This window comes from Schistocerca serialis, chromosome 9, assembly GCF_023864345.2.
Source record: "Schistocerca serialis cubense isolate TAMUIC-IGC-003099 chromosome 9, iqSchSeri2.2, whole genome shotgun sequence".
Lineage (NCBI taxonomy): Eukaryota > Metazoa > Arthropoda > Insecta > Orthoptera > Acrididae > Schistocerca > Schistocerca serialis.
In genome coordinates this window covers 102,668,916-102,694,576 of record NC_064646.1, presented here as the reverse complement: position 1 = coordinate 102,694,576, position 25,661 = coordinate 102,668,916, and the positions used below count along the sequence as shown (strand labels likewise).

At 39.1% G+C, this 25,661-nt stretch overlaps 1 protein-coding gene across 1 annotated transcript; it reads right to left on the bottom strand.

Moving 5' to 3' along the window:
* Positions 1-9,641: 9,641 nt before the first annotated feature.
* Positions 9,642-23,531, bottom strand: LOC126418508 (deoxyuridine 5'-triphosphate nucleotidohydrolase-like). The gene is made up of 4 exons (XM_050085302.1): positions 23,294-23,531; positions 23,023-23,159; positions 22,797-22,942; positions 9,642-12,505 (listed from the first exon to the last, which is right to left on the bottom strand). Exons 1-4 carry the CDS (start codon positions 23,392-23,394, stop codon positions 12,449-12,451), a joined length of 441 nt encoding a protein of 146 aa, XP_049941259.1. The 5' UTR covers positions 23,395-23,531; the 3' UTR covers positions 9,642-12,448.
* Between the last annotated feature and the right edge of the window lie 2,130 nt (positions 23,532-25,661).

The following is a 25,661-nucleotide window of genomic DNA, read 5'->3' as shown; positions in this document are numbered from 1 at the left end:
GCGTTCCTGGTGGCTGGGCGCGGAAATCTGACAGCCGTGATTCACTTGTCACACGCGGAAAAACAGCGCCTCTGGCACCCGTCGTGGAACTACGTTGACAGCCGCGATGCAACTGAATAACACGCCACTTACACGCACTGCGTGAACACTTCACTTTCTCACACTAACGCGTAAGGCTATCGTTTTGGACTCTATATCAGCCCCCTTATAGGAAGTGGAGCGTCAGTATTGAGGAAACAGGCAAGGAAGTGGACATGGCGTCTGGAGCGAGTCGTTCGCGTCGATTTAAATTCTATGGGCGCTTGAGGCGGTGGTTGATGCTGTAAGTCTGGGCGTTTTGTCCAGGCACGTTCTAATGTCTACGTCGGGCGGCAAGCTGTGATCGGTCTTGAAAAATATACGCAGACTTGACTGTTAGGGGAAACGGTCGTTAACTTGCCGTTCATCATCGTCGCCTGCCTACTTCTCCGAAACACACGGTATGGGTGGTTTTACGTCGCCGGTGCTGAGGTTGACATGCAAGCAATTATCCAGGTACTGATGCATGTAACAAAGTGGCATGGTTCTGGGTCGCTTCTGCCAAGGAAACATTTTTGCAGACCAGGCTTGTGAGGGACACGGACTGGGGGAATCAGAAAAGTGAAGGTCATCGTAAAACATTTATGCTTTGCCCATTGGGGGCGGGGAGGGGGTGTCCGATGTTTTAGGCAGTATTTAACGAACAGTATGTGGGACTGGGTTTTAGCCAGGGATGATGTTCCAAAAGTTAAAAATTAATTTCTGCTTAGAATCTACTACTTTCAGCCACAATATTGCTCAGTTTCCTCTGAACTTCAGCCTTAGCAACTGGTTCTGAAAAGTAGGCATCTTTGATCCTTGGGTCCAGTAATGTACTAAGGGCAAGGACTGACACTCCATTTTTAGAAAACAATTGATCTTTTCTCCAATAATACCTTAAAAATAATTCCATAATTATCTAAATAAATTTCTAACTTAAAAAAACCGCCCCTACCACCTTTAAGTTTCCTTGCTGAAGAACCCTCACACTGGAACACTTCACCTTTATTAACTTTTTTTTTAACCATAGGAATTACTATACCACTAGAAGTGTTTCTCCAGAAATATCTCTGGTTGCAAGCTCAAGAGGTCTTAGGCAATCCATGATTTCTGTGAGGTTCTCCAACACCCTTGTTGAAACCATATTCAGATTTGAATGATGAACACCAGCAATGGCATGTAAATTACAGATTTCCAAGAACCTCTGAGTCATGCAATATTCACTATCCCATCTTGTTGGAATATCTGAAAGCAGCTTTGTCTTCAAGCTACTTCACTAGCCAACAAAATTTTATTTTATTTTTTCTGTGGCTGACATGAAAGCAGCTAATCATATTTTCTGGTGTGCTGATACCAAAATGTTAATGAAAATACGAGATTAGCTCTCGTTTTGAAAACTTATTGCTTATATAAGCTTTTGCATGTATTTACCTTCGAGTTCTTTCTCGGAGGCAGGTCACTGAAGGTGCAGCTGCTTTGCCTGGCTTTTGTAGTTTTCTGCTGGTGAGTCCCTGCTTGGTGCACAGCAGTAATCACCTATATGATGCACTCCATTTTCCCTTGGTATGTCATTTCCATGCCCGAAATTCGCTGGGGGAAAGCGTTCTCCATACTTGTTGGTTACAGCAACACAGTTGTCAGGAGAGACATCCAAGTGAGAATCTAAGAGATGTAACTTTCAGGACTTTTGCACCCAAGGCTACTGTAGCAATGGAGACTTGCCACAAAATCATCCCAAGCTAACTATCCATCACCAGTGGGGATGATGTTGAAATGCTCATCTTTGTACAGTTTGCATCTGTAGTGGCCCATGAAAATCCCTCTTATTTTCACCTCACTAAGACCTGGAAATTTCTCGCACAGATAGACATTATCCCAGTTTCGACCATGGCCTTCATAAAGTTTTTAGGCCCAATTTTATATTAATAGCAGGGATAATTATGTTCTTGGATTGGCAACATTGTAAGATTCTGGTTCAAGTGATTGACGCTTACATCAATCTTTATTTTTACAATCAAGAGCTTTGGCACAGCTGTCCCAGAGGCATAAGAAGCAACAAAATTTGGTGTAGCCCAAATAATATGCCTATGACTTTCAGATCTCAAGAAATCTGCCATTTAAACTTGTCATATTTTAATAGTATTAAAGGTTTTTTTAATGTTTCTTTCATGTAAGGTGCAAACATAATTGGAATCAATGGTAACACATTGCCATTAGCACACACTTGAGTGACTTTGGAGGAGTCTAACAATCTCCACTGATCACTTTAGGGTCAATACCCATACCTACCGTTAGTCCCTGTGCATCACTACAAAATACAATGTTCTTTTCACTTCCAAAAAATGGAGGTTACAGATTGCAGTCACATTTACCATCTTATCAAGACAATTCCACTGTTGTAGTCTTGATGCTCACAGTTCATATTTATCTTTCAGCAATTCCAGATCTTTCACTAAGTCATTAAGTTCACACTTTGTATATCCCTGCACATTCATTGTTACACTACAAAATCAGGATCTTTATGAAGAACTGGGTTTTGAAGGTGATGGTGCAGCACTAGTTTAACTACCTCCCTCATCACTGTCACAGTCAGGTGGAAAAGGAACAGGCACAGGCACAGGCACAGGCATTCCATCTCAAGATGCACTGGTCGTATGGCCAACAGTATGTTAGCATGTGTCAAGACAAGATATGAAACATAGATGAGGAGCCCACGGCTTGTCATGGTCCCCCCCCCCCCCCCCCCCCCGACTTCACAGCCAAAGAACAGTTTGCACATCTGTCTAATAGATGCACTATTGGCCTCCTTTGCAATTTCAATGTAGCCTCTCCACAAATTTAACAAAAATTGTGAGCACTGTTTACACATTTGCGTGGTAAATTGGTTCATAGGAATTACAATGACCACACGCACTAACTACAGTTCCGTAACATGTTTTTCCAGCAAACAGACAGGACATAGCTTGTAACACACAAAAACTGTGCTTAAATGAAACATGCTCTGCTCTTCCCCCTGCTGCTATGGGCCCAGGCTAAAAATAGCAATAAAACACACTTAGCTGTTGCCTGAAACTTCATCAGTAGTTTCTTATCATTTGCAGGATTTCAAAGCCTATAAGGGAAGGGATTGACAATGCATGCTAACAAAACGTAATTAAATACACACCCTTTAACTTGGAAATGAGAGCCAATTAGAGTTTTTCCATTGTTTTCATCAACATGGTCAATATAGTTAACATACATTTATTTCACCCCAGTTACATTTTCACTGTTGGCCAGTGCCTTGTCAACTTCTTCAAATGATCACTTGCCATTACACTATGTTTGAAACAAGTAATTAGAGTTCCAATTTTGACAAATGTGTCCTCAAGGCCTTGTACAGAGGGCAATGCTTTTTCACAAAGTTTAACATATGATGCACTTTCACTAAGAAAACAGACACTGCTGCCTTTACCACATTTGCTCCACTGTGTGTCCACGGTTGTTACTGTATCATGAAGTATTTCAAACTGCTAAAAAAGTTTTCAGAACATAAGAAATATAGTCTGAGGTATGGCATCCAAGTTTGTGGGGACCTAATGACGAAGTAAAAATATTACAAAACAACACTCTTCGGCATCAAGTTTAGTCTCCCGCAGGGAGAGTATCTGACTCAGTTATGAACAGCTTTATTATATAAATGCATTTCTTTTATGTCTGTTATTTGTGTGTGTTAGCTGCATTTTTTTGAATTCTGCTTGTTCCTGCAAACACTTCCTGCTGGAATTCCCATAATGGTGACCCCACAATGAATGGCAGTGGCTGCTTCAATGTATGTGTACTTTGTCAGCTTGTGTTGTGCCCCCCCCCCCCCCCCCAACACTAAAACTGTCCCTTTGTTACCATCTTTATGAATAACTTGGACAACAAGGTGACTCCCACAGTGACTTGCATAATGTGTTCTACCATCCAGGTCATCCTACATTATGTGCAAATGTGACATTCTACTGTTTTGTACCAACTACAACAATGATGAACATTTGCAAGAAAAATGTTGATAAATTTTGTCCACATGCGCAACTTCAGTGATGAGTTACACATTTTCTCACAACAACAACAACACAATATTTCGCCAACTCCTTAAGGTTAATATAGCAGACATCGCAATTTTACCGGTCCATCTGCATCAGGTACAACCCAGCCAAACCTGCTTGTAACCTCACGCAGTGCTCAGACAGCTGGGTCATGCAACAAGATTCTTGGGTAGTGCCTGCACTGCCCATGGTCCATATTTACCATTGCCCTCAGTCCACATGTCCCAGCACATGAATCAGAAAATTTCTGTGGAGCATATTTACAACGAAGTATTCACCCTCAGCTAATGCCCTTCCAACTGGAATGCCTGGTAACATAGTTCAAGACTATTTCATACTACACAGCCATGGCATCTTTGAAGAACCTTGTAAATTTGTGGTCCTATTATGCATCATCATTAAGCAATGTCATCAATGATGGCACACAAACACCTCCGGCCAATGGCAAATTCTGCGCCATGGTGGCAGTGTTGCTCCACCGACTCACCAAGACATCAGAGCAAGAAGCTGCAACAAGTTATTTACAAAGTAAGATTGATCACTAGGACACAATTTCAGCTTTGGGAATATGTCAGTGCATCAACTGACTCGACTCATACCAGACAGCATATTATATATGCTATGGTTCCTCAAACTACTGGCTCAGATACTGTTGGCAATCATCTCACACGAGAGCAAAACAACGGGATGGAAATTAGACCTGAGACTTAGCTATCCTACAGCAAAGACAATACATGCACAGGACAGACAACGATGACCACTGCCAGTCCATTCCCGCTGCAACATGTTGACACACACACACACACACACACACACACACACACACACACACACACACACGAATGACATCGCAAGAGTGGTGGCATTCAACCAGCCCACAGCTGGCAATAACATTCCTCAAACAGCTGAACTGATGTGACCGCAGTTGTGTCGGTTCCATGCTAACTTTGGTGAATAACACAAATGTTCCACTCCGTGCAAGACCCATTTCTGAACGCAGTTCACAACAAAGTTCCCTACAGCTTAAATGTGTGGACCAGACTAGTTTTGCCCTGTTTTTGAGTGACAGTAGTAGACTGTATGTGTTAGACAACTCAACAAATGAATATTTTGTGATCGGCAGTGGCTCAGAGGTGAGCATCATTACCAGAGGGAAACCACCAATAGGGGCTTACAATGACTGCTGTCCAACCACATGTTGAAAAGTGACTCTACCAAACTGTTCAGAACTGTGTTGCTACAGAGTTCAGCCTGCACGAGAATCTTTCACAGTAGTTTCTGGTTGCAGATGGTTGAGAGCTGGTTTTGGGCACAGATTTTTCTACTGATGTCCTCTCTTTTCAAACCTAACCCGAGGTATCTTTAAAGGCAAACCAGCAGTGGAGAGTTGGCACCTGGTATCACCAGCATTCTGTTGCCACAGTCTCAGGCAGTTCTGGGTGCGACTATTCCAAGAGCACTTACCTCAATTTACACTTAACACCTGTCTGCAACTGTGTGATGACTATCAGACTTTAGAATCAGAAATATGACAGGCAACAAGTTATAAAGAAGTGAGAAAGAAGCTCAGGCTATGCAACAAGAATCTTAATTGCATATCAAAATACTTTTGCTTGCAAGTCATGCCACACAGTGCTCAGTGTGAATGAGACATTACCTGCTGCGATGCCAGTGGATATCACACGTATAGCTGAGATGTACCCCACTGCACATATTGGTCAGTACAGTGAACTTCTCTAACAGCTTGAGTGCGCCACCTACATTTGTGCGCCCCCTTACCCATGTCACTCAGACAACACATGTGGCACTTAAACAGGTGTTCAGACACGACACTGTGCACAAAATTAATACTACACCAAGTTGCCACAAAGCACAGACTGGCACCCGACGGACCACACCCAGCTATAACTACTATCAATGATTTACTGTAAGCTCTCATGACAAAGTAGTCAAATAGTGCATTTATTTTGTGTGCGCACTTACCCAAGAAAGACGGAACATACAGATTATGGGATCATTATCAGGTCCCCAATGTTCACACATTGTACCCGATAGTTACACAATTTTGAACATCCAAGACTTTACTCACATTTATCAGGTGCTTCCGTGTTTAGTGTAACAAGCTTACCTGCAAATTCCCATGGCTACTGAGGGCTACCCAAAACAGTGATAACACCATTTGGACTGTACTAATTTTTGTTCATGCCATACCTTATGAAAAGTGCACCCCATTGATAATATCCTCTTCAAGCTTCCATTCTGTTACAAATTTTTTGACATCTCTACAAGAACATGAACACATTACACCAGAGATACGCAAGTAATGCCCCACAAAGGGTTTTCATGTGGCCCACCAAGTCAGAAAAATCAACCTTGAACCAAAGGAAGATTGGGTATAATGCCCCGTCGATATTGAGGTCATTAAAGATGGAGCACAAGCTCAGATTGTTTTAAGAATGGGGGAGGAAACCGGCTGTGCCCTGTCACAGGGACCACCCTGGCATTTGCCTAGACCGATTTAGAGACACCACAGATAATCTAAATCTGGATAGCCGGACACAGTTTCGAACAGTCGTCGTCCTGAATCCGAGTCCAGTGTGCTAACTTTGAACTGAGATTTCCTTCACACATGTGACTGGTGATTTCTGCTAGGACAGCCACACCAATACAAGGTGCTATCCAAAATTTTCGGGACTGGTGCTGCTATCTGTTGAAAACCTTAATTTTGGATTAATGGTCACCATCACCCTCAAAGTAGTTCCCATCTGCATGTACATACTGGTCTCAGCTCTTCTGCCTCTGGTCAAATGTTTTCTAGAAGTCCTGTTCTTTGAGGGTGTTTATCACTGCCAGCAATGCTTCTTGAATCCTCTCTAGAGCGTCGAACCGACTGCCTTTCAATTTTAGTTTTGGGAATCGTGGTGTCTAAAAACATCACAGTAGTATGTGGAATTCACTATTTGACTGGGTGGGACAAATTTTTTGTGCACAATTCCCTTGGTATCGAAGAAAACCATCATGCTCTTCACCTGTCTTGCTTTTTTTGGTCTGAGTCCAGGCTCTTCCACTGGGATGATTGTTGCTTTGTCTCTGGGTCATAACTGTAAATCCAGCTCTCATCGCTGGTGATAACCTGTGACAAGAAGGTTGGCTCATCAGATGAGGTCCGACAAAGGTCTGTGCACACTTCAACATGCTGTGCCTTCTGATCGGCAGTCAAGATCCTAGGCACAAATTTTGGGACGACACGATGCATGCCCAATTCATGTCAACATTTGTCGACATGTCCCATAACCAATACCCTTGTCACCCGCAAAAGGTCTTTAATGGTTTGACATTGATCCACACGAACAAATTGTTGAAGTTTGGCAACAATGTCTGGCGTTGTGCGGCTAACGAGCCTTCCAGTGTGAGCATCATCTTCGACGTCTGTAAGGCCGACCATGAACCGAGCATGCCACTCAAACACATGCATAAGGCTCACACTCTGTCTCCCAAACACTTGTTGAATCATTGCAAGGGTTTCCGTAGCACTTTTCCTGAGATTCACACAGAATGTGATACACACATGCTGTTCTGTTTGCGGATCCATTGTAAAATAACCACACACAAAACAGAGTATTACGGAAATCACTGTGGACATGCAACATGTCCTCTCAGCTGAATGCCACTCTGCACACAGACTCGTCAGATATGCAGCTCTCACCAACTAGCGGTGCAAAGATCTTCTACTACTCCTACTTTCCAGGTGGCAGCATCAGTTCCAAAAATTTTGGATTCCACCTCATATACACGTGCACTGCGCAGTGTAGTTTGCACTCAACATGGTGACTGATAGGAACTACCATAAAGATATTTTCCATTTACTCACTGACATGCAGTCAGATTACACTATGGAAGACATTTAATACTTAGACGTTACCTGACTTTTAGTACAAATCTTAGTCTGCTGAAAATTTCGATGTATGAAGAAATTTGCTGGGAAAATGTTTTCTGTATTTGGGACTACACATATTTGCAAGTGAAGTTTTTCTAGCGCTACCAACAAGAGTAAATACAGGCCCCTATATGCTCTTGGACATCATCACGCAGGCTATTGGACAAGCAATCTTTGTGTTTACTTTTAAAAATGTAGGAAATTGTAGGATACATCTGTCAAATTTATTTTAAAATTAAACGTGCTTCCAGCTACAGGTATGAAATTAGCACAAAAAATAAATTGATTACAACTGCCACTACTTTATTTATTGGTAGTTTATGCCTTTCTGAACTGTAATGTTAACTAATGACTGCAATTATTTTTACAAGGTGCGGTCCTCTGCTTCCACAATGTGGCCTCAAGCCAAAACAATTGCCCACCCCTGCCTTGCACTCATTTTCGAGACCCTTTAACATTTTGGTGTACAGATAGATGACATTGGAGTGCCAACTTCCACAATCTAAAGTAACATTTCTGATATACTCGGTGAAAATGGGGGTCCAGCCCATGACCCAATGTACGGAACTTTTGTTATCTCCCACAACCGAGGAATTATCATGAGTTACAGATTTATCTCAGCTTAATAATTTCTACGGATGTCACATCCACTTCTCCCCTACTTGTCCACCTGTTGAAATGCAATCCCAATATTATGACCAGCTGGCACAATGTAGAGGTGTGTGTGTGTGTGTGTGTGTGTGTGTGTGTGTGTGTGTGTGTGTGTGTGTGTATTTGTTCTGAGAGCTACCAAGTTATCTGGTGTATGCTTGTCTAACAATGCTTATGCCATTCGATGAGTGGTTTTCTCCACTCCTGAAGTATTTACATTTTGCCAGAACTTTCCTTTTTATAATTAGGCTAAATATTTGTTATGTAAAGAAACTAAGCAGTTTATGTTGTCATAGATTAATGTTATGTCACCACCAAGAAATATGTACTGAGTACGGAACAAGTATTACTGTTACTTAAAATTTTGTTCGACTCCCATCATTGCGAGTTTCGTGACTTATGTGAGAAACATAATACAGAAAACATGATGATTATCTACCAAGGACAATGAGAATAAATATGTATGTGAAAAATCTACTTTGGTAGTGCTGTGTGGACTTCTTTTAAAATTTACCCATTGCACAAAGCAACCATTAACATGACACAGAAGGAGACTAGAGGCATTTATCCATGTGACAAGGCCAGTAAACTTCTTGTTCCTTATTGTAATTCAAAATAGCTTGCTCCTCGAAGTCAAGAAGCCTGTTTCATGAACACATCCAATAAAGCCGAAACACCTGTGATAATTATGCACTGAACATCAGTCACACATCCGACAAAGCGTTACATTTTCATAAATATTTAACACTTATATAAAACATGTCCTTTTTGCTTGGACATACAGAACACTCAAACATACACAAAATCATCTAAACATCTGCCTCTCACTCATGTCTATTAAAAAAGACTTTGCTACGAAATTAGAATAAAGAAATGGGAATAGAGAGAATATTTAGTTTCTTGTGCATTAATACAAATTAACGTATTGTGCTGAGCCATTCTTTATTATCAAACAACACAAGGAATAAGACAAATTCAACAAACTTCACAAAACACAATAAAAGTTTTTGATAACTTTATAGTTTTCATAACTATGTTACACACTTTGTAATTATGTGCGAGATTCAAACCTATGTTCAGGAGTTAAAGGTTAACTGAACTATTACATTAACACACACACACACTCAAGATTTTTTTCTCTGTACTGTGTGAGCTAATGTGGCTGCTGTAGATAGCTACATTCACAGATATGGATGAAGTAGTAAAATGCACAGTTATGAATAATTTTGTTTTCACAACTAAAATTCTCATTTTTAATTAGTAATAGTACACAGTTTTGTTAGTTTGAGTAAAATTCAGCTGTTATTGCTTTGCAAAATTATGAAATAAGCTACACATGGAGTCATTTTGAAAACTGTTCCTAAAATGAAGATAGGGTTAAGTAGACCAGTAATTTTTGAGCTGCAGCAGATTGTTTCCATTAACCCCAAAAAATTGTTTATGGAAGAAAATAAATTTGATGCAAATGTGAAATAAATTCACATTTATAAAATTTGCACTTTCAATACGAAAACCTTTTCTTACATTTTCTTTTAGAAAAACCTAAAAATTGTCTACGTACAACACAAAATAGGTTATATGCTGCAACAGACCTGGAAAATGTTTTAAAATCAGTAGCAAATGGAGAGACATCAGACAGTCAAGCTGCAGTGCATGTTGATATTTCTCTTATTACATTGAAACACTGCACTGGGAGATTCAGAGCTGCAGGAGATACCTCAAAATTGAACATTTACCCTCAGAATGAACACCTACAAGGTTTTTTTTTTTCCTTTTCTATGGATGAAGAGCATATGGTTCAACTTTCATGACAGCTGACCAAAATTTACTTTTGAGTCACAGCAAACAGAAGATTAAAATTGGAAAAACATGAAAATGGCAGGAGAAAACTGGCTCACTGCTTTTTGGAAGAGCCATAATCTGACACTAATGACACAGAGCAAATATTGAACAGTGGCTGTATTCCACGATAAATTGTGATATATAAAAGCAAGATTTTTAATTTGGCTCATGAGATGTTTACAATCTTGATGAGACAAGAGTGACGACAGTTCCGTGCTGTCTATAATACTGACCAAGAAAGTCAAGTGTCTGCCCAGTAATTTTGCGCGTACGTACGTACATATGTGTGTCCAACTGAATCTGTAGTAGCTACAGGGAAAGTAGTGCAACCTTTATTTGTTTTACGGAAGTGGAGGAGAAGCCAATTCAAGGGGATGAACGATGCATCTGTATTAAAGTATTTTGTGAAACATGCACCAAAATTAGTCTGGACAACCATGAGTCGCACAATACTGATACCTTCAATTAAGTTTAAGGCAGTGGCATTCTTTTGTTAGCTTTTCCTACTCACAGCAGTCGTGAGATGCAGCTCTTAGATTTGACAGTATTTGGACCTCTAAAGGCTTTTAACAGTGCATGCTCGTGATTTCATACGAACATCAGCCAATGCAATGAGGGTTAGCATACATGATGATGCACTTTTTAAATGTACTGTGTCCTTTGATATTTATGATCTTTCAACATCTTTAAAGACTAGTGTCAGTCGTACTGAACCATTATGTTCAGAATATATTTACCGAACTGTTGTGTTATGTAACAGACAGACCTCTACCAGTTCAGTAAGAAACAGCAGTTTGTTCACAGGAAGACGAAGCAAACATATATGCACATGACATGTCAAAAGATCAACCTACAAAATTAGATCCGTGCAAGTTTGGCCACATCCTAAGATTGGTGAAACAATGACAAGTAGTAAAAAAATAGGAAAACTGATTTATTACCAGAACACCCCTTGAACAACAAAGGCAACAGCAGGACAAGATCGAAGCCATTAATAAAGAAGCACAAGTTACACAAGGTAAAGTATTCCACCAAATGACAAATATTTGAAAATAAGCAAGCAACTCAAAGACTCTTATGTTCAGTATATTGACTCCTATGTCACGAATCTGTAAAAGGATGCTGAAGAAAATGTTTAATCAGTACAGAAAGCTGACTTCACCGTAATTAAAGTATGAGGAAAAACTGCCGCAAGTAGTTGCAATTATGTTGTTGAAGTCATTAAAATGTGATGGCTGCTGTGAAGTTAAATTTTAGAATATACAGTAGCAGTTGATATTACAAAATTTGAAGCTGCAGAGGAAGACACCACCATTGTTTCTCCATGTGAAATAATTGTCAAACTATCCAATCCAACACAGGGCATGAGGGCTTGACATGATATCTGTTGAAGTCAGTGTGCACTAGTTTTGTTACTGCCATTATTTCTCCCCATTCACACATCAAACTCATTTGCTAATGTTGCAGCATGTTTTCATATTTAGTGTGCTGTAGTTTATTTATTTAACAGAAGTCCACGTAACCCCAACATATAGTCTAGTTAATAACCATAGGTGTTATGTTGTCGAAAATTAAGTTCAAAGTTTTTTCCAGTTCTATAAAATGAGTGATGTATTGTTAAAATGGAAAGATTGAATTTTTTTGTACTTGTTTATAACAGATGCATGAATAAAAATTTTACAAACATATCTTTAATTTAAAACTTCAAAGAAAGACAAAAAAACTGTCCAGGTAATCCTTATTTTCACTACTTTTAAACATCACAAACAAGAAATGCATTTAAAACTATAAAATACTGCACTGAATAAACAAATCCAATGTAGACAAAGCAGATCAGAAAAATTACCACTTAATGTAAGGATAATGCACTGACTGCAGAAATGGAACTTCATTTTGTGCCTGTTGAACCAAATCCACCAGAGCCACGATCAGTATCTTCTAGTTCCTAGAAATAATAAATAGTCTTAATATTAGCTTCAACAAGGAGTGAGTTTCAGCTATGAAATTAATTCCTGTCACAAATAACTGCAACACATGAAAATACACAGTGGACCATGATCTTGTTCAAACAAGGAATACAGAAAAGTTCAGACATGTAATTTAAATAAATAGATAGTTACATTCCGTCCTTTATTTTGCATCGTTTGGAATAAAAAAAAACCCGTGCGACATAGCAAAGAATTATGCCCTGAAAGATAATTTAAGAATACTGCAAAGAAAAACCAAATTTTAAAGAATAAATAGGGAAAAGTATGTTTATTATGTTTTCTAATTTTATGTGCCACTGATTTTATCTATTTCTGATGTGTGTATCTCTCTCTTCCTTTCCATACACAAATGTGTGAGTTGTTAAAGTTCTGCATTTTACAGTGGAGAAGTATTTCGGATTATTGTTAAAGAACACCAATAAAGAAGCCTGCATTACCCATATAAAACTTCAGGACTAAAATCTTTTATTCAGGCCCTTAAACAAGAAATTTAACAATCATTGAGGGCCATTTCGTTTTTTCACTTGACAATGGGCAAATGACGAAGAATAGATTTGGCCAGACCTGCAGGTTCTACCACCAAAGTAACAAATCAACGAGACCAACATATGAAGAAATCGCACAACTGATGCAAGGTGAGCATGAGCAGGGCTGGGAGAGAGGTCGGTAATAAACCTATCATCATCTCATGGTGACCGACCACCACAAAGGAGAAACACTGTCTCTGTAAAGACAAGAGTGTTGGTTTACTATGCATATTTTCAGTTTTTGTTTTGTGGAATCACCATCCGTGGTAGTGAACAAGTGAAGCTTTTATTCAGAATAAGTGAACAGTAAAAATACTGTATAAAATAGATATTGGACATCTCACAGAACATTATGAAGCTAGTGCCTGTACAGATATCATTGGTGATCTTGCAGCTCTAGAAGAATGAAATTTTAGACCTTTAGCTGCTTAACACCTGTACGCAGCTAAAGGTCTAGATTTCATTATAATATCACAGAACATGTGTTAATAACCGTTGAATTCTTACACTACTGCTGCTGTTATCAGTAAACATCAATATAAAGGCACAAAATTAAGTTTCATATAGTGTGTCTCCCAGGGTTCCAAGTGATGTACTATATTACCTGTTGACGGCAGAGCACGGAACTTAGCTTTGTTTACAAACTAATGGGCCCGAATGTGTCCGACAATACTTGACAGTACACGAATGATGCACGTGGCTTGGCATTCTACAGTCACATTACTGTGCCCATAGTCATGTTGTACAAATGGAGAAGATGTCTCAATTATTGACGACGCCTTTGGCATAATTGTTTTATTAATCTCCATTACATGATGTAATTTCAGATTTGTTACTTCTGATGAAAGTATATTTATATGTACCGAAACCTTGGTCAAGAAATTTTAATAATTTTTTATCCTGCAACTGTTTTTGGCTGTCATCCTTTATCGTGAAGAAATTCAACAGTTGCTGTTGCAGCCATGTTTAAAATCTTTAAATTGGTGATCCCTTGATGCCTCAGAACATGTCCTACCAACCGATCCCTTCTTCTAGTCAAGTTATGCCACAAACTTCTCTTCACCCCAATCCTATTCAACACCTCATTAGTTGTGTGATCTCCCCATCTAATCTTCAGCATTCTTCTGTAACACCACATTTCAAAAGCTTCTATTCTCTTCTTGTACAAACTATTTATCGTCCATGTTTCACTTCCATACATGGCTACACTCCATACAAATACTTTCAGAAAAGACTTCCTGACACTTAAATCTATACTCGATGTTAACAAATTTCTCTTCCTCAGAAATGCTTTCCTTGCCATTGCCAGTCTACATTTTATATCCTCTCTACTTCGACCATCATCAGTTATTTTGCTCCCCAAATAGCAAATCACCTTTACTACGTTAAGTGTCATTTCCTAATCTAATTCCCTCAGCATCACCCGACTTAATTCGACTACATTCCATTATCCTCGTTTTGCTTTTGTTGATGTTCATCTTATACCCTCCTTTCAAGACACTATCCATTCCGTTCAACTGCTCTTCCAAGTCCTTTGCTGTCTCTGACAGAATTACAATGTCATCCGCGAACCTCGAAGTTTTTATTTCTTCTCCAGGATTTTAATACCTACCCCGAATTTGTCTTTTATTTCCTTCACTGCTTGCTCAATATACAGATTGAATAACATCGGGGAGAGGCTACAACCCTGTCTCACTCCCTTCCCAACCACTGCTTCCCTTTCATGTCCTTCGACTCTTATAACTGCCATTTGGTTTCTATAAAAATTGTACATAGCCTTTCGCTCCCTGTATTTTACCCCTGCCACCTTCAGAATTTGAAAGAGAGTATTCCAGTCAACATTGTCAAAAGCTTTCTCTAAGTCTACAAATGCTAGAAACGTAGGTTTGCCTTTCCTTAATCTAGCTTCTAAGATAAGTCGCAGGGTCAGTATTGCCTCACGTGTTCCAATATTTCTACGGAATCCAAACTGATCTTCCCCTAGGTCGGCTTCTACTAGTTCTTCCATTCGCCTGTAAAGAATTCGCATTAGTATTTTGCAGCCGTGACTTATTAAACTGATAGTTTGGTAATTTTCACATCTGTCAACACCTGCTTTCTTTGGGATTGGAATTATTATATTCTTCTTGAAGTCTGAGGGTATTTCGCCTGTCTCATGCATCTTGCTCACCAGATGGTAGAGTTTTGTCAGGACTGGCTCTCCCAAGGCCGTCAGTAGTTCTAATGGGATGTTGTCTACTCCCAGGGCCTTGTTTCAACTCAGGTCTTACAGTGCTCTGTCAAACTCTTCACGCAGCATCATATCTCCCATTTCATCTTCATCTACATCCTCTTCCATTTCCATAATATTGTCCTCTAGTACATCGCCCTTGTATAGAACCTCTATATACCCCTTCCACCTTTCCGGTTTCCCTTCTTTGCTTAGAACCGGGTTTCCATCTGAGCTCTTAATATTCATACAAGTGGTTCTCTTTTCTCCAAAGGTCTCTTTAATTTACCTGTAGGCAGTATCTATCTCACCCCTAGTGAGATACGCCTCTACATCCTTACATTTATCCTCTGTTCTATAGAGAAGTAAAACAGCAAGGTTTGCTAATAGCATTAGAAGAAGCTTACTGGAGAGAGCAGCAGCTGCAGTAGAAAGGAGTGTAAGGACAGTGTGTAATGTTATGAACAATGTTAAGAAAGCCAGGCGGAGTGGTCAGAAAATTGTGACACCTAGGAAGAGACAGGAAAGACATGAAGTGTCTGACAGTGCATACATACTATACTGTCAGTAAATGTTGGCAGCAGAGTGACATACCAGGTGTGATAAATGAAATTTGTAGACAAAGAGCAACAGTGGTTCATGCGGGAGGAGAAAAGGGGTTCATTGATCGTGCACAGCTCATCTATTGAACAGTTGCAGGAGCACGTATACCAAATATTCCAGGTAGAAGTATTGTGGTGATATTCATGAAAATAAAGCACGTAACACTTCTCGTTAAGCAGATACACAATCAGGGCTGACCAAGCATAAAATTCCATCCAGTGTGGATTTAACATTCAACGAGCTCTTAGAAGTTGTGAAACATAACAAACTCTAGCGAAAATATACAGCACATTGAGTACTAAAAGAATCCGGGAAAGGACTTACAGTGTTACGCCTTCCACTCGACAACTGTGATCTAAACCCACCGACCTTACCTGGAATTTAATGAAACAATGTCAGCAATGTTACCCTTTCCCAACTTTACGGCTGCAATACAGAGCATTATGAAAGATAGCTGGAAAACGTGTGAAAGTGAAAACATACTGACAAATACTGGCACAGACACACACCGATGGATGAAGCTATTGTGAGCTTAATTATTGGACTTCAAGCAGAGAGTGACAGTGAAATTTCAATGTGAGGTTCTGAGGATACAACAGATGAGGCAGATTCGGACTCTGCAGATACAGCAGCTTCGGGCATCAGTAACAACTCTTTAACGAGTCAGCAGTTGAGGCAGAATGGTGTGCAGAAGAGCTAGGTGTTCAGCCCTTACATATGGATTAAAGTGGTTGAAAATATTGAATTCAATTTTTTTCATTAGCGCACATTTTTGTTCCTGTGTTTCTTTTTCATTTGGAATCTGCGTGTGTGAGATTTAAACATTTGAAAATGCTGGTGCATTTATTAAGAACAAAAACAGAATAACCTGTCTATTTGATGTGTGATGTGGTCAAAAATATTTTTCTCTACAAGATTTAATAATATAGTGATCAGAGTCTCTTCAAAAATTAAAAGTTAACAGCACCCACCCGACAAGACTTGAATCAACAACCTGATTCACAGTACATGTTACCCACTGCACTACTTCAGCCGATGGTAGGTGTTCTATTTTAATGGTATAGATGCTTGCGTGAAATACTGAAACTTTATTTTGGTCCATTACTTGCAAACAAGGGGGCACTGGGGCGAATCGCTCCAGGATGTGATACCTGGAACCCCAACCTACCCAAACATATATATGGTTTCAAAAGTCAATTGTCCCCAGTAGAGACCTCTCTCTGTTAGGTATTAGATCATACACCAAAATCTCTTATTTTCATTTCCTATGTTTTTCCGTAAAATAATCTATTAAAAGTAATGTATTTTTATCTGCTGAACGTCCAGGTCAAGTTATTAGATCATAAAACATCACCTGTGTGAACGGTCCAATGCTGTTGCTCGAGCGGCTTCACTAAGACTGACGTTCTTAACAAAATCATTATTTATATAGACGTAACTGTTGAGTCCTTGTGCTCCCAGTTCTCTGTTGGTGCTACCAATCAGAAATTTTCTAAGTCCACTGTCTGGGTGTTATCCCGTATGCGTGCTTGGTTACATACCATACAGCATTGTATGCAATACGATTTACTCATATCTCTATTGTAGACCTCTGCGATATGGTATGGATCCCACATACTTGAGCAATATTCTAGAACCGGCCACATGAGCGATTTGTAAGTGATCTCCTTTGCAGATTCCTTGTTTGTGCCAGTATTCTACTAATAAACCGAAGTCTGCCACCTGCTTTACTCAGACTGAGCCCATGTGGTCAGACAATAAATCAATCTGGACTATTGTTCGGTCAATGCTCGGAAATTTTGTGGAGCAATTCAGATTTATACCAGTACATATCCCTACAAAATAACCAGGTATTTGTATGAGTTGGCCGATTCCAATAGTGACTCATTGACATTGTGGTCATAGGATATCACATTTTTCATTTTATTAAGTGCAAAATCTTGCACTTTTGAACGTTTAGAGCAAGTTGCCAACCTCTACACCATGTTTAAATCTTATCAAGACCCGACTGAATACTTATGCACCTTCTTTTAGATGGCACTTCATTATAGATAACTGCATCATCTGCAAAAAGACTGATTTTACTATTATCTGCAAGGTGATTAATACACAGTACAAAGAGCAAGGGTCCCAGCACATTTAAGGTGCTAATAATGTGAAATTCCTAGCATTACACATTTGTAACACGGTGCATTACAAGGTTAATTTAATTTTACATAATAGTAATAATAACAATTATTATTATTTAGAGAATGTCAGAGAAACTAACACAGTAATAGGGCCAACCTCGAAACCCACCATTATGGGAAAGTGTTTTGGCGAACACCTTGAAATGTTTCACGAACCGCCTGGGGCGTCATGAACCACAGATTAGGAAATGATGCCATAGTAAAACGGGCAATTAAAACAAGAAAGAGTTGTATATCTAGTAAACTTAATAAACAAGCTTTAATGTGGTATCTCGCAGAGGAACGTTTAGCTTTGGCCAGGAGCATGTAGAAGAACTGTGGCCGAATTTAAAAGAATATTTGAACGAACTTTAGACAAGACACATGCCCACTGGAAGAGTCCATGATGGACAGGCCCTCCACAGTACACTGTTACAATTCATGTGCCCACATGTTTGCAGCCAGGCACCCACAAGCAGAGGCAGATGGCTCATGCACATCACACAACAAGACACAAACACGGTGTGATGGGGCTGCCTGCCAGGCAGCCTACACTTGCTGACAGATGATCTGATTGGAGCCTGTGCCCCATGGGACAGCAACCAAAAGCCTGCCTCCATGGCACACTCTCCAAAAAACATCTATAGAAACATGTATTATTGCACAACAAGAATACAACAATACGGAGAGCAACAGACACAGAAATTCTATACGAAACAATGTTTTGCTGTCATAATAGCAATGTATGAAGCATTCAATGACTACTGCAGCAGAACTTTATTGGAAGAGCTCGCACAGAACCAAAAGAGAGCATGTAATTTAAGGCTCAGTCATTCAGATTGTACAAAGATTTCAGTTGATGGCAGCAAAGCAGAATCAGGAGTGCCAAACTACATTTTTAAACATTGGAAGAGCAGTTGAATGGAATGGACAGTGTCTTGAAAGGAGGATATAAGATTAACATCAACAAAAGCAAAACAAGGATAATGGAATGTAGTCTAAGTCGGGTGATGCTGAGGGAATTAGATTAGGAAATGAGGCACTTAAAGTAGTAAAGGAGTTTTGCTATTTGGGGAGCAAAATAACTGATGATGGTCGAAGTAGAGAGGATATAAAATGTAGGCTGGCAATGGCAAGGAAAGCGTTTCTGAAGAAGAGAAATTTGTTAACATCGAGTATAGATTTAAGTGTCAGGAAGTCATTTCTGAAAGTATTCGTATGGAGTGTAGCCATGTATGGAAGTGAAACCCATGGACGATAAATAGTTTGGACAAGAAGAGAATAGATGCTTTCGAAATGTGGTGCTACAGAAGAATGCTGAAGATTAGATGGGTAGATCACATAACTAATGAGGAAGTATTGAATAGGATTGGGGAGAAGAGAAGTTTGTGGCACAACTTGACCAGAAGAAGGGATCGGTTGGTAGGACATGTTCTGAGGCGTCAAGGGATCACCAATTTAGTACTGGAGGGCAGCGTGGAGGGTAAAAATCGTAGAGGGAGACCAAGAGATGAATACACTAAGCAGATTCAGAAGGATGTAGGTTGCAGTAGGTACTGGGAGATGAAAAAGCTTGCACAGGATAGAGTAGCATGGAGAGCTGCATCAAACCAGTCTCAGGACTGAAGACCACAACAACAACACCTTTTAAAAAAGGGTAATCCAAAAGTACCGTGCGAAATCTCAGACGAATGAAAATGTGAGTGGTATACAGGCTGGATGAAAAACAGTCCAATAGGGTCAGAGCAGCATAGGGGGCACGTAACTGAGCAAAATTTTTCAGACAACCATAGGTAGGTAGGTAATTTACTAGTTCAGAACTGCAGCTGTAGAACATCAGCCAATCACTGACTTAGTCACTTCCATGTAGTGCTGAGGAGGCAAGCGCAGCAGTTGCCACCGTGTGTTTGGCGTGGGTACGACACCACACGGCTGACTGACCTGACCACCACATGTAGTATCATTGTCACAGATACTACTACAACAACACTGCGCCAACGCAAGGTTGGCAGCCCGTTGTCTGCCGAGCACAGCGCACTCTAGCGGGCTGTGCAGCTCAACGGAACTGGAATGTGCCTTGTTCACTTCTTAGCTAGATTTCAGCCTTGGCAGGTGCACTTTCATAATTGGCCCTCAGCCAGTTCTGTTTGCATTGATTCTCTGAGGAGGGCCCATCAGGCTTAGTCCCTGAGAATATGTTGTATTAGTTTATGGTATTCCATGTTTCGAGATTTAGTCCCTAGCCGCAGCTGCAGTCCTACAAACTACTGAAGATAAGTAATTTTCATTGGACTATGTGTTTCTTGAATAATAATCCTTCTCTCTAACAGTGAGCCGTACCGCATATTATTGCAACCTGGACTCCTATCAACTCTGCCTCCTACTTATTTGCATTTAGAAACGAGTTGAAAACACCCACGCGTTTTGTGCCTCTAAACAGTGAGACACAATACCACACATTTAAGTTTCCATCACTGGTGGCACCAGAAGATTAACATTTGGGCTTCAGAATCAGTTGTACAATAAATAAGAAATTACTGGCAACTGAAACAGATTTTTATTCTATTAAGTTTCTGATTTAGCCACTATAGCACATCATGTTATATTTAGTTTTCCCTTTCAATTCGACATAACATAAAAATGGACATCAAGGAAAGAATAGCAGTGGGAATGAAACTGCATGCGTTCCCTCAGAGACATGCTCGGCTCTAAATCGATCTTAGTGAACATTAAGATGAAAATCTACAACACAGTACGGGTCAGAAACGTGGAGTGTGACTAAGTGAGAAAAGGAAAAACTACTAATACTTGAAAGAAGGGTAATGAGGAAGATATGGGGACCAGTTTTAGATAATGGAGAAGGACTAATAACGAGGATATCTACCTTCTGATGCGACAACCAACTATCCCACAGAAGATAAAGAGCAAAAAGAATACAATGGGTGGGCCATGTAGCCCATATGCCAAATGGAAGATAGGTGAAGATGGCACTAAAGAGGAAACCAAACACCAGTTTGAAAATTTTTACCACTTTCAAAGCTATATAGCATCAAGCAAAACTCTGAAATTTTTTGATCACTTACTTGTAAGCAAGGCCCCCCACCAGGGTTAATTGCACCAACAACTTCTTCCCATTAGAATTCTGCACAAAAATTTAAGATATTTCTCTTATTGGAATTGAAAGTAGGCTTCAATTTCACAGATTTGAACTTTATTTTTAAGTTGAGTTTAACTGGCCATGATAGCAAAAAAAAATTTCCTTTGATATATCACATCTCTCAAACTCTGCGAACCATCAAAGTGCATGGGAAAGGTTATTCCACATTTTGCAAATATTACAGCTCCCCACAACTGCATTTGCAGATGGATCTTTTTTAATCGCTTATATGCCTCAGTAATTAGTCTAACCTTGTCTCTATGGGGTTTCACTGTAATCCTAGATTCATCGAAGTTCACTGTAGAAGCTAGGCAAGTTCTCATGGGATAGTTTCGTGTCTATCCTCAGAAGTCTGCCAGTTCAGTTCTTTCAGCATCTTATTAAGTCTCCCAAGGATCAAACAAACCTGTGACCATTTGTGCTATCTCTCTTTTTAATCGAATATCCCCTTTAGTTCTATTTATTGTATGTCCCCACATTGAAAACTGTCATTAATTTAATACATTGTTTTAGCTTTCTCAAAATGAACCACATGTTACAGCATTATAACTATGTGTGTATTTTAACCCTATAGACAAAGGGAGATTACTAATAAAAGCGAGATGAAAGTTGCAAAATGCTTCTTTGTAGATGTGGTTAAACAAATTTTAGACAGGAACGGAGGTTCCAACTACATTATCAATACATGCATTGTACTCTTGAGGAACCGCCGTACAGCTATTTTATTGCAAGAATTTCTGCCACAAACAGACTTTTTTGATGCAAACAGATCAAGGCCTACTTGGGACAAATAGCTGAACACCAGTTACAGTGAAGCTGCAAAAATTTGGATTTCGTCAGTATAATGACAAGAAAATTTTGTTACTCAGGGAGGCACAAAATTGTGAAAATCGTACATTGTTACAGTTTTATAAACAATACTGAAATTTATTATTTCTCGATGCTTCTGCCACAATTGGGCAGCTTATTGTTACCATCCTCATACACCATACTGTGCCACACTGTGTAACCACCCCAGGCACATTTTTAAAAACTAGATAATCATGACACTTTTACCTGTTTACACTGCAATGTTTGTAGAATCCACAGCCAGCAATAAAATGTTGATATCAAAATCTGAATTTTGCACTGAACAAAATATACAGTATTTTCATATGTACTGTTGCTGAACAGCTGCAAAGCCCTCAAGCCATCGGAGGCTAAAGAAAATTTAGCTGAACACTACAACCAATAGTTAAGACACTTTGGCAAATCTTCCTATCACAGAAGGCCAAACCATACTGTTGGAGCAAGTAGTTCTTGGACCTGAGTGACCAATATACATTTTCTGAAAGTTTACATCCATAGCATTTACATAGGATTTAAGTTCCAAGTAACAATCTTGTCATACATCTCAATTGCAGAGCCAAATGTTTCAATTTTTATGAACTAAGTCAACAACATGGATGAAATAAATACAGTATGTTAAACGCACCGCAAATTTACTACCATGACTACAGAACATATGAAGCTTTAGGTAGCATCTGTCTCAACAATATGCAGTGCTCAAGCTGTCATTAACAGATAGGAAACGAAAAATGATACCTGAACTTCCTCCAGATCTGGATAGAATATCTGTTCACATATTAGCTGTGCTATTCTGTCGCCACGCTGAACGTTGAAGGGCTTATCCGAATGATTAAAAAGAACAACGCCAACATTTCCTCTGTAGTCCTCATCAACAACACCAGCTGTAACATACGTGGAAGTTTTTTTGTAACTGATCACTTTGATGCTGTAACACAAGAAAGAGTGAATTTCTGCATACTACCTCCGACGTCAATGTGATGTTTTAAAGCTAGACCTGACCGTGGAGCTATTCTCCCATAGCAGCCTTTAGGTAGTTGTATCTTAATATCAGTTTTTACAAGTTCTTTTCCACGTGGAGGGATAACTATATCATATGCACTGCAAATAAGATGTGGAAGAGCAACGAATTAGAAAGGTACAAATATGAGAATTAAAAATACTCTCTTAAGAAATTACTGTAAAGCAAACGTCTTTACTGCAAAAACACGAACAAGGGCAACTTCCATACAAACCTTTTCAGGTCATATCCTGCTGCTGTTGAAGATTCTTTCGAAGGAGCAAATGCATTTTCCGTTAGCTTCACAAACCGGAGTGTTGCAGTGGCAGTAGGCATCTGTCAAATTGTAGCGTACCGTCAGCAACAAGATTAAAGTCTTTATGCACAAGGTTCTCGGTCCTGTGCGGCTTTCACCTGCAGCTTTCGCGCGTAAACAATTCTTGGCGCGTTCGGCACAAAGAATTCATATAACGTCTGTTGCCGCCGTTTTAGTGCCAACTTTCAGATACGAAATGTTCCAGCATTTATTTTTGCAATAATCGACCTTTCCTTCTTCTTGTAACAAAACAATACAATCATTGCAGATGCTTAGAATGTTGCCTTCAGTTAAATTTTAAGTACACATCTACTGTATACATATATGAAATTACAAAATTCAATTTCAGATTCAGTGTTTTATATGTCAGAGCTTTAGCTCCGCCTCTTGTAGGTAGCGTACTATTAAACTATTGATTGTTAGGTTATTCACATTCGTTAATGTTTTAATATTTGTTCGTAAGAGAATCTTCATTTTTACAAGGGTTATCAACAGTTTATTTTGATGTCAAGCGTTTTTGGAGCATCCCAAAACGATATTGTCAAGATCTCCGTTGTCTTCTGGATGTTCACTGCATGTGTGAGAGTCTGTCATTCCAATCCTGTAGAGGTGTGGGGGGAAACATACGTGTCACAAATCTACTAGACAGTTTAGAAAACTGGTTCCAACTAAATGGGTTAAGATTGAATATTGGAAAAACACATTTACTACAGTTTAAAACTAAAAATTCTAAGATAAATGAAATTCATATTACCTACAGAAACCAGGAACTGAAAGAACCAGATTGTGTTAAATTTTTAGGAATATATTTGGACCAAAATCTATCCTTGTCTTCACATATAGAATACTTAGCAAATAAGTTAAACAGCCTGACCTTCGCTATGAAGATTTTGTCATATTCAACTAGGATGGAGGTAAGAAAAGTAGTTTATCACAGCTGTTTTGAAGCTGTTATAAGGTATGGGATTATCTTTTGGGGTAATACAAGCAAAATCATTAAAATATTAAAATTACAAAAATCGGTTGTTAGATATATGCGTAACACAAGACCAAAAGAATCTTGTCGCCCACTGTTAAGAAATCTACAAATTTAAAGTGCCCCTGTTTGTACATCCACGAACTGATTTTTTTTGTGTACATTAACGTTACGTTATTCACAGACAACAATTTTAAGCATCAATACAGCACTAGGAATAAGACAAACTTCATGCTTCCCACTCTCAGGTTAAAGTTGTATGCACAAACCCCAGAATATATGGGCATGAAAATCTACAACATGCTAACAAAGAAACAAATAAACAGCATGGAGCTAGGGCAACTGAAACCAAAGCTGCACAAGTTATTAGTGGAGAAATGTTATTACTCCGTAGAAGAATTTATGAATGATGATGTGGAAGTCTGAGCAAGGAAACATCACCTCTAAACTAAGCTTAGCAGTTTTGTGTCAAACAAATAATTATAAAAATATGTTCACTATGTAAACGCTGTTGTTATATATTACTTTGCAATACATGTAAACTGGAGTGCTGATATATTGTTTTTGTAACATGTATATACAAATTGTAATTGTAATGTAAATGTAATGTCGACGAGTCCCCAGTACATCAGATCTGTGATTTGACTTTGTATGTTGTGGAATAATAAAAATTCTGGTTCTGATAGCTCCTCGGGAGATTTTTCTTACCATACTACGTTTTTACTATTTTTTTATATTGCACTGGACTGAGGCGAACGACAAGCCCCCTGCCTGCTGTAATGTTTGCCACTGCTGTTCCCGTTGATTGTATGCCTCTTTTTTGTGCGTCAATATCGGTTCCCCAACCGCGATGTTATCTTTTGCAAGACAGTCTCTGGTTTATTTATTTATTTACATTTTTTGCATGTAGGCCATCAAGCTGATTTCTTTCGCAAACGTAATACATAGGTTGAGTAGATTAATTACATACAGTAATGGTACATACACTTGTCTTAGTATCCTAATTATATTACATGTTACAAGAGACGGCAAGTAGATTAAGTTCACTGAGTGAATATAAACATTTATTTACTATGAAGGCTTTTAACGTCCTTTGAAACAGCTTTGCTTCACAAGCTTTCAAAGCTTGCATCATCTTGTTGAACCATATCTGCCCATTAATATAATGACTTGTGTCAGTTATTTTTAATTTTGCCCTCTGCCTGAAGTAGTTCCCCTTACTTATAGTATCATAATTATGTATATTGGCACACTTATTTAGTTTGTTTTTACTATTCAGAAAAAAATATATTAAGTTTATACAAATACAAG